This window comes from Aulonocara stuartgranti (assembly GCF_965226115.1).
Source record: "Aulonocara stuartgranti genome assembly, chromosome: 15".
Taxonomy (NCBI): domain Eukaryota; kingdom Metazoa; phylum Chordata; class Actinopteri; order Cichliformes; family Cichlidae; genus Aulonocara; species Aulonocara stuartgranti.
The window spans coordinates 22,785,688-22,796,208 of NC_138951.1; the positions used below are offsets into that span (position 1 = coordinate 22,785,688).

The 10,521-nt window shown below is 36.9% G+C and overlaps 1 protein-coding gene across 5 annotated transcripts; it reads right to left on the reverse strand.

The window, feature by feature from the left end:
- LOC309689315 (uncharacterized protein) lies at positions 1-8,231 on the reverse strand. 5 transcript variants are annotated; one of them, XM_082505616.1, is made up of 7 exons: positions 8,119-8,231; positions 5,383-5,427; positions 1,719-2,204; positions 1,540-1,629; positions 1,420-1,448; positions 1,253-1,300; positions 1-1,095 (listed from the first exon to the last, which is right to left on the reverse strand). In XM_082505616.1, the coding sequence occupies exons 1-7, from the start codon at positions 8,177-8,179 to the stop codon at positions 976-978; spliced, it is 879 nt and encodes a 292-aa protein (XP_082361742.1). In that variant the 5' UTR covers positions 8,180-8,231; the 3' UTR covers positions 1-975. The 5 variants fall into 5 exon arrangements, with proteins under 5 accessions (XP_082361742.1, XP_082361741.1, XP_082361743.1 ...); XM_082505615.1 differs by having other exon boundaries at positions 5,383-5,430; XM_082505617.1 differs by lacking the exon at positions 8,119-8,231 and adding an exon at positions 5,905-6,028 and having other exon boundaries at positions 5,383-5,430.
- Positions 8,232-10,521: the final 2,290 nt, after the last annotated feature.

The window sequence follows — 10,521 nt, forward strand, 5'->3', positions numbered from 1 at the left end:
TGTGAATTAATCTTAAAAATAAAAAGATGCACCTGAAAGCATTTGCATATTGATTGTATATAACTGCATACTACTACTATTAAAAAATACAATATACTGCAATATAAGAAAGAAATTTTACAAATGTATACTTCATTAAGATTATGCTGGTCATAACTCTTGATGTCACAGTATTACAGCTATTACTATTACTGTATTTAATCTATTCGTAAATCTGAAAAATATAAAATAAATTAAAAAAACATTTTGGTTGATGTTTAAAAAAAGGATTAAGCACATTTTAATGTAAATGAAAATGTACTTTTAGATTGTTAATTAGATAAAACTAGACAAAAATAAATTATGAAGGTTATATAATGAATTTCAGGCATGATATTGAATATTACTAAATATTGAATAATATATACTACTGAAAATTAAATTTTACTAAGTAATACTACTAATACTTGTAACTATAACAAATAATTATGAATGCTTAAATATGAAAAAGGTCAGTGCAAATGTTAAGATGTGAATATGAAAAGCTAAAGACTGATTATCAAACGATATGTATGTATGGTATTTATGTAATGTAAGATAGGAAAAAAACACTGAAAAAACAGGGGTTAAAATATCTGGAATATATAACTGTTATGTAAAACAGCAGTCCCCAACCCACGGGCCTCGGACCGGTACCGGTCCGTGAGTCGTTTGGTACCGAGCCGCGAGAGTTGAGGCCCAGGTGTGAAATGTATAGTTTATGAATACATTTTCTTTTTTTCGGTACCGGTACTAGTTTTATTTTGTTGTATTTATCCGCGACACCTTAAAGGCTGGTCCGTGAAAATATTGTCGGGCATAAACCGGTCCATGGCGCAAAAAAGGTTGGAGACTGCTGATGTAAAAAACATAGCAGATATGCAGAAAATCTCTCTTAATGTAGTTAAACAAATGAAAAGTTTCATTTGCTAGTTTTCTCATTCGAATTCTGGACCATTAGATTCTTTTCATGGTGGCGTAGATGCTGCTGCTATCACTGGAAGCTGCAGAAGAGGCGTAGGAAACTCTGACTCTCCTGTTGGTCGCCACATCACCTTCCTGACGTTTACTGTGAGCCTGTGAGATAAGAGTAAGAAACGTAACAAATAAACACTTAAACACACTTAGAGAAAAAAATACATGTGCTCTGTCACCCGAGTAAAAAATACTTGTACTCAGTCTTGTACTTGTAAATATGAAACAAGCGTGAATTTGCACTGGTGCATAATCTCACCCTTTCTTGACTGGTTCCTGGTACATGGCAGTTGTCTGTGCTCATTTCCTGGACAAACATAGTTTAGTTTAAGTTTATTACTGAAAATGATGGATAGAGAAAATAAAAGAATTCACAAAAGTTGTCATTATTCTTTAAAACCCTGATTATTTAATTTGAAAACTCACAATGTTGCCACTTGTCGGTGATTTTTTCACTAAAAACATAGAAAAGGACACATTTCAGTTCAATACTGACTGACTTGTAAAAACATTTTTGTTTATAAATTGTAAATATACCATTCTTACGTTTACTTATTTTCCATATGACGATAGCAATCATTATAAACAGTACAGCAAACCCACCGGCTACAACGATCAGAATGATGTTGGACTGAACTGTAAAGTTCATAAGTGAAACAATGAAACATGACATTATTATGAACCAGAGCTCAGTATGTTGGCAGGATTTGAAAAACTGTACTGACCTGCATTTGGGCATTCTTGAGCTGCTCGAGCCGATTTAATTGTAGTTGTTGCTGTAGTTGATTCTGTCGTGTTTCTTGTCGTGTGTGATTTAGTTGAGGTTATTGTTGTAGTTGAATTAAATGTGGTTGTTTTCGTAGGTGATTTAATTGTGGTCACTGTTGTATTTGATGTAGTTATTCTTATTGTCCCCAGGGATATAGCTTTGGTTCTTATTACAATCGATGTAGTTGTATTTTTTGTCATCAGGGATTCAACAACTGTGGTTGTTGTTGTAACTGATTTAGTAAAGGTTGTTGTCATGGGTGATTTAGTTTTGGTTGTTGTTATAGTTGTTTTACTGTTGATGACTGTTGTTGAGGGTGATGTTGTTACAACTGCTGTTGTGGGTGCTTGAGTAGTTGTTGCGCTTGATATAGATCCTTCTGATTTGGGTTTTGCTGTAGTTGTTGATGATGCTGTTGTTCTTGTGCTTGCTGAGTCCTTTTCTAAAGATGTCAAGAATACCAGAAAAATAAAATATCTGATATTTAGTTTTACAATCTAGGAATATGCAGATATGATTAAACCAGACAAAACTGTTTGTGTGTGTGTGTGTGTGTGTGTGTGTGTGTGTGTGTGTGTACTCACACATATATCTCTGCACCATAACTTTATACATATTTATGTATAAATATATTTGATACATACATATTTATTAGGGGTGCAACGATACACAAAATTCACGGTTCGGTTCGGTTCGATACTTTGGTGTCACGGTTCGATATTTTTTCGATACAAAAAATGTTCATGCATTTTTAATTTGTCATTTATTAAAATTATAAATATATATTTTAACTCAAAAGTACAGTTTTTAAATTTAACCCTAACCCTTGTGCGTGTTTTTTATTTTGACAGCGAATGCGCACCTGCGGACCACTTATGTGCAGCCCTGGTTATTTAGCTCATCATATTGCAGCCACAGAAATTCTTTTGTCCATGAAACCATAAAGCTGCACTTTCTTTTTGCCTTATAGTCTGATTTGTCATAACTTCTCCGTTTTGTGGTAAGCTTTTCTTTGGCTGGCACTTCTTCACCCTGACCTGTCTTATTTGGCTCAGCAGAACTGAAATGCTTTTACACACGCACTCACATAAGCTCAGCGATTCTCTGCGCGATCAACCTCTCACATGTTTAAGCTTGCTGCGTCATGTTTGCATAGTAAGCTAACGATTAATAAGACGATGTCAGAGGAATTGGTGCACAAATTATCATCACTCACAGATCAGTGCTGTCGCTCTCTATACACAGTTCGCACGATTGCAAAGTGAAAGCAAAAAAACAAGCGCAAATTCAAACGCGACTTCAATATGTCACATATTGACAGTGGCTCACCGATGCCAATGACATAATTACCCAGCTACATTTCTGAAAGAATGCAAAAGCATTGACATATATTTTTCCTACAATAGCCCGACGGGCAGGGAAGAGATAGATTTTGGTAGCCCGACTGGAAAAAATCGCTAGCTCCGGGACGTCGGGCTAGCGATATTGCAAGCCCTGTATCTGATTGAGGAATCACTCATCTTTGGAAAAGAGAGTTTATTACAGAGAAATGTCTCTTTCCAAAATAAAAGCTATACTATCCGCTTCTTCTGGGCTATATTCTCAGCAGCATAAGGAGAATCATGTGCTAACAGCTGTCTAAATGACTCGACTAAAGTTAGTAGCATGCTTGCTTTTTTTTGTCTGCTTCCACTTGTCTTTGCACTAGGATGATGTCGGCGTAAATGTGCAGTCATATTCGTTGTGTTCCCACTAGTGCTTTCAGGTTAATCTCGTTGAAATGACCTTAACGCCACAACACGGCAAATCTCCGTTAACGAGCTACCGCCGATCGCTCCGTGCATGGGGCTAGACGGCCAACACGTTAACGAGCTAACTGCGCTAACACACTAGCTCCCACCCATGTAATTGAGCATTGCGTGGCACATCCAACATACTGTTTTACTTTAGTCCATGACTCGCTTACCTTCAGGGTCATACGTCATATGAAAACCAAAATAATTCCAAACGCCAGATCTGAATGAGGGTGGGGGAGGTGCCCTGCCCTCTTCCTTCTGACGATGCTGTCTGTGTTGAGCGCTCAGTGGATCTGCGCTGGACAGTGCAGCCTAGGCGGAGTAGTCGAACGCAGATTCACTGAGCGCTCAACACAGACAGCATCGTCAGAAGGAAAATTGATAAAATAAATTACAAATGTTGTATTGTTCGATACATATGCGTACCGAACCGAAAGCACTGTATCGAACGGTTCAATATCGATACGAATATCGTTGCACCCCTAATATTTATGTATGTATCAACTGTTCACATTTTGCTCACAAAAGTGAGCAGAAGTTTAGATTCAAATTTGGAAATGTTCATGCTTGAAAAAAAAAGACATTGTATGCATAACAATAAACACATACAGTATCATAGGTCAAGCATCAGGGTCCAAAACTGAAAATTTAAACAAATATTCTTCAATCTCATTTTCTGTCTCCTGTTTTAAGGCTCTTAATTTAAAAAAAAAAAGTCTATTCTTGTGAGTAATAACAACATAATTGTATCAGTGTGGTTTAGACATTTGCATAAAAAGGGAAAGATCTTTGGTTGGAGATCAGAGGGGGTTGCATCAGGGTGGAATCTGGTATTAAAATCTGCCAAATCAAATATGTTGAGCTACCAGCTGTGGTGACCCCTGTAGTGACACAAGGAGTGTCAAAAGTAACCTTTATCAGTGGCTTTACACTTAACTTCCTCACTCTAATCATAATTACTGTAATGTTTGAAGGTTCACACATCACTATAGAAACACTAACTGTTAGAAACAGACAGGAGAGCCCCAGAGTCTGAAACTTGTTTTCCTGATAAAAACTCCCTGCAGCGGTAATCACTGTCATCCAGTGATTTGATCCAGTGACAGTGTCGCTGATGTATTACTTACTCAACCAACAAAGGTCCAGGTTTTACTGTTACATTTAGCATTAAAGTCTGCTGCATTTTGACAGTGCAAGTGATATTTATAGGAAATGGGAAATGCAAAAGGCAGACATCAAGGACCCCCTGCCAAATGCAAAATTTATAAAGGTATTTAAACTCTTTACATAAAACTACTATTCTTATTTTTTCTCTAAAATATGTGATTTAGCTGTTTTGATTTGGGGGGGGTTGTTTTTTGTTTTTTTCAAAATGACCTATCAGCCAATACATATTCCCAGCTAAATGTCCTGCAAGACATTTTGCACACTTTTTAAAACATTTTTAGTTAGTTCCCTTTAATGTTTTTTACATTTAGTTTCAGTTTTTTAATTTTCAATTTAGTGAACTATATAAACTTATTTAAACTTAACTATATAAACTTTAAAGTTTTCTTGTCAGCTATGCACAAATAGATTTATTCTATATTTTCACTGTTGTGTCTTGAGAAACCTTGTAGTTGGAAGACTGGTATACTTTTAAATGTTTTTTCTTCTTTTATGGTTTCATAATTTGCTCACCTGTGTTTGTGACTGACACACACATATACACACACACTCACTTTATCACCCTCAATTTCAAGGCCCTTCCTACAGCTCTGAATTTCTGCTCATAGATAAGCAATAGTAATGCTGCACTACTTGCACAAAACAAAGGCACTTCACCTTCATGTCTCACGTTGTTGGTGAAATTGGATGGTGGGATTCCTGCTGCTGATAAAAAAGAAAGAAAAACAAAGTTCATTCTGGGTACTTTAATTAAAATGATTATTTAATAAGTTTGAAGAAGACAGAAGAAGAAAGTTATCATGACAAAAACATACAGCACTATAGGTAAAGCATAATTTAGAACAATGAATTAGATTCTCCTCTGAGTTTTTGCTTCCTGTTTATGAAGCTATTAGAATCTATAAATCTTTATATGTTTGTGTGTAAATCACACATAATTAAATAAAGGTTGGATTTGCACATCTGCTTAATAAGTGAAAGATTGGTAGTTCGAGATCATCTGGCTTTAAATCTGCCAAATCAAATACGAATTGTCTCCTGCGGTGACCTTTTGTGAATACGAGAGAAGCCAAAAGTAGACTTTATCAGTCACTTTAGAGTTAATGACCTTCCTCTAATTATAATTATTGTAATGTTTGAAACAGTTTAAGGCAAAAATATTATGATAGAAATACTCACTGTTAAAAACAGACAGAAAAACCATAAAGTTTGAAACTTGTTTTCCTGATATGAACTGTCTGCAGTTATAACGACCGTCATCCAGTGATGTGATGTTCTTTATAACCAGAGAACAGTTTTCTGTGACACTCAGTCTGCCTGACTTAGATCTGGCGTCATTGTGAATCTTCCCATGTTCAAACAGTGGCACTGTTATGAAACTTCGGGAAGCACCAAATAGCCAGGTAGTACTGTTACAGCTTTTATTAAAGTCTTCTCTGTTTTGACAAGCCAACGTGATTTCATTTCCAATCCTAACAGACAGGTAGGGGTGAGTTCCTGCTGCTGAGGAAAAGAGAAAAGCAAAGCAAAACAAACAAATAAAAAACATACAAACGTAAAACTTTTGTCTTCATTCTTCATTAGATTAGAAGTTCTGGCATATAAAACCTGGTATTCGATTCCTGTCTCACATCACTACCTGTAAAAGTTTCTGTACTTTTACTCTGGAGACCAACGATGTCAAACTCATTTGAAATGGTGGACCACATACAGCCCACTTTGATCTTAAGTGGACCAGACCAGTGAAATTACAGTGGTCCCTCACTTCACCTTTTGCGGCCTCGCTATTTCGCGGATTTTTTTGGTGCAATTTTGCATGCTTTTTTTTTTTTTTTTTTTACATCGCATTGTGTTCTGCGTCCTGATCGGCTGTAGACCATTATCTGTAGAGCATCCTCCATGCCGTGTCTCCTGTCCAGCACAGAATGCATTCAGCTTGTCAAATTTACATAAATCTTTGATCGCTGGCAGTGAGACTGAAGTGCTGTACTGTATGTTTGTAAGTTTCCTCCCCAACAAACACAACAATGTCGACAAAATGTTTTGCACTGTCAAAGACACCTGCGGTAGCACCCAAAAGGCAGAGGAAGATGCTAACCATCACACAATAAGTTGGACTTCTGGACATGCTAGAGGAAGCTAAAAGTTACCGTATTTTTCAGACCATAAGACACATCGGGTTATAAGGCGTGACATAAGCAGTGATATAAGTCAAACTTTACTCAACTCGTTCTTCTTGCTTCGTCTATTTCTGTACCATTGATTCATTAATGTTGAATTCTCTCGCAGCTGCTCTATTCCCATGTTCTGGACCTGAAAACAGGCTTTGATCTTTGGTTTCATTCTATAATACTGGATGTATTTTTCTACGAAGGTTTGAACTTTGAGAGTGTTTAAACAAGAGAGAAACGTGAAAATGTTCATGCCTGTCTGAGAAAAGTGTATGAAGTGTGTAGTTAGGGGTTTTACAGCCTTAAAACATCTATAATAACTGTAAAAGTAAAAGTTGGCTACTTTGTGGATTTCCCCTATCGCGGGTTATTTTTAGAACATAACTCCCACGATAAACAAAGGACCACTGTAGCCTTTGTGTAAGTGTAAAGAAGTTTAACACATTTAAACACTGATATATATTTAATATATATAACAATACACCTGTTTTTCCACATGATAAAGTAATGCTGCTATTGTAAATGAAAGAGGGCTGTCAGCATGACTCTTTGAGCTTAAGGTTTAAGAAATAATATAAAATTAAAGGAAAAAGTTTTGTTAGCTCATCGTCAGACTTCACAGAAGTTTCTATAGTAGATTGTGAAAAATGGAAACTTTCTGTCATTTCATTGTTCAACTATGTCTTATTTATTCAGTGTAGTATAAATGGCAATGGGGAAAGGTCTTTATCAGTATGAAAAGACGCAGAACTTACGAAAATACAGTTAAAAGTCCAAAATGCCTTCTGTATGCCTTCCTTTACATTTTCCAAAGCCATACAGTGGGACAGTCTGTGGTGGGTCAGTTCTTATGTTTGACACCCCTGCTGTAGACTTAGCTTTAAATTTCCTTATCGTGATGCTGTCTTATTACTGTAACGTTTCAGACCATTCAATGTGCAAACAGTTTCGAAGGACATACCCGCTGTTAATACAGACAGATGCATAACTGCTTCTTCTGATCTGAATTGACTGAGGCGCAAAGACCAAAACACTCAGCTGTGAGATTCTTTTTGACTAAAAAACAGTCTGTCTGATTAAGTCTGTTGAAGATCTGTTTTTTGAAAAAAGTGGCATCACTAGGATAGTGGTACATAGAAATCTTGTCACTACTGCAAAATTTGAACAAAAAAAAAATACAGACTCATATTTTTTTTTAAAGATATGTTAAATGTTTCCTTACCTGCTAATGGCAGCATTAGTATCACAAACACATAAATGTTAGCCAGTTTTAATCCAGCCATTGTGCTTTATTCTGTCTTTTCTTGTCTCCCGTTCTCTCACTCTTGACTCTGAAATGGCACATACTCGAGTGTCATAGATATAAATGTAGACATAAGTATGTTCCACCAAAGCATGACTTCACTGGGGTTTTTTGTGTGTGGGCGGATCATATTAGACCATTAGGCATATGTAAAGAAAAAAAAAGAAAAAAAAGAGTGATGTTTATCCCTTTTTTTTTTAACCAAAGTGACACTATCAGAGCTAACTAATGTGTGTTGTTATTCTATTTGTGTAAATGTGTAAATGTGCAGATGCTGTAGTTTTGTCTCTACTGAAGCCAGAGTACACTTCCTGTCCACAGCCATCTTTAAAAGCAACTGTGACCAATAATGAGGTCATTATTACTATAAACACTCCAGCTATTTTTGTCTTCTGGTCATGATTATTATTTGTATAATTTTCTTATCTCCAGACCCTAAAAATGGATGCATGATATTAGAAATTTTTTGGTTATTCTTTGTGCAGCAGAAACATACACAGTTAAATGATAGCCTCGTGCAATTTATCCTAAAGCCCACTAATCCACGTACGTTATATAATGCAGTGTGAAATGTGCTTTTAAATAAAACGTATATTATTTATTCTGTGTTTATTAGACAGCAGAATTCATGTTAACAGTAGACATAAACAGGTGGAAATTGAACAGTTGAGCCCATCTTTATGTCCAGGTTGTAAACATTTTACTTGTTTAGCAGCTGGGAAAGAACAATTTTTAGTCATATGACACCAGTTATCCTCAAATAATTTTTGCGTGGGAGGTCTTTCGTTATGAATTTGGTCAAAACAACAGCAGAGCTCTGGAGGTGTTACCCACAAATGGACAAAATAATCATGAGGTGTGAACACACTGATGTTAGTTTTAACTTGCATGAGAAACTCAAACACTGTCATGAACTGGCTGTGTGGCAGGGACCATGACAAACACAATCCCCCTCTTTGGAAACTTGGCATAGTATGTTTTGTTTTGTTTTAAATAGCATAACAGTAAACAGCTGCGTCAAGACAATAATTAGAAATGACTATTTCTAATTATTGAAAACTGATATTATCAGTTCCAAGAGTAAGTTTGGGTGTGTTTTTGTGTGCACTGGTTAGATTAACTAAGGTCGATTCAGAGGATGGTGAGAATGTAGGTAGAAGAGCAGCAGGCCTGTAGTTTTAGTCTCTAACAAAAGCCACATGACTCATTCATGGACATTTGAGGCCAGTCGGTCAGTATAATACACCTTCCTATAATTCACAGCATCTGTGATGTGTGTTTGTTTCTTTGTCCACTAACTCTGGTGCACAACTGGGAGCTGAGAGACAAACTTTGCAGGTACACCAAGGCCTCTTAGCATCCCTGTCTAAATTATACACTGTGATGCCATCATGTTGTCCACAGACTACCTTGCAACACGCTGAATAAAGCTATTTTTAGCATATACTGTACCCACATATACTATGCCTATATGTTTTTCACACTAATGGATTTTACTGATGTTACCAGCTTTATTTTAACTAATATTGTAGTGTCCCTCCAACAGAAGATGGTATTAGGTATTCCGTTTACTGGCTGTTTATTAAGAACAGTAACACAGTCAACTGCGGACCGTAGCCAATGCCAAAACAACAGGGAAAACGCTCTCTCCAGAATCAAAACAAAACAAACAAGTCACTCTCTCTTCACCTTTTCATGATCCTTTTCCCTGCATAGACCAAAGGCACACTCTCTAACACCCACCCCCCAAACACTCTCAGCCAACCACACGCATGCTATCCTACAGACTCTCTCTCATGATCTGATTGACAGGCCCAACGGCCTCTAGCACTAGATTTACTAAACCTGTGCAAATTTGCGTAACTTCCCTCAACCCAACACCTCCTAGAATTACTGGCTTTTTTATTTTCTGGTGCAAGTCCCGAGGTGTTAATCACCCCTGCTGAGATTTTCACAGGTCGTCAGCTCGTTTCTCCTCCAGCTTTTGTTGTGCAAACCACCCATTATCCTTGAGGCCTGGCACATTTGCATTTGCTCACTCAGAGTTGCTCAGATCCAAGTCAGGCCAAACCTCTGTGTTACAACTTTCAGAAATGCCTGCCGTATCTATACAAAATATCCCACACATTGACTGACCTGCAAATATAAAAGACACACATTCACACCTTCCTTGACTCTCAGCACAGATCTTCCATTGTTCCATTGTCACTGTGTATGTGAGGAAGAGGCATTGCTTGACTACAGCACAGTACTGTGCATAAAAGCAGACCGACCAGGCGGAAGAATCATTTCTTGTTCACATTTCTGAGAACGCACATCAGG

What these genes read in the sequence shown, in the direction of transcription:
- LOC309689315 (XM_082505615.1), bottom strand. Translation starts at nt 8,179, where the DNA reads ATGGCTGGATTAAAACTGGCTAACATTTATGTGTTTGTGATACTAATG. An exon ending in CATATGGAAAATAAGTAAAC is followed by an intron (nt 1,449 to 1,539) that starts GTAAGAATGGTA and finishes CTATGTTTTTAG; the next exon opens with TGAAAAAATCACCGACAAGT. An exon ending in CAGGAACCAGTCAAGAAAGG is followed by an intron (nt 1,096 to 1,252) that starts GTGAGATTATGC and finishes CTTATCTCACAG; the next exon opens with GCTCACAGTAAACGTCAGGA.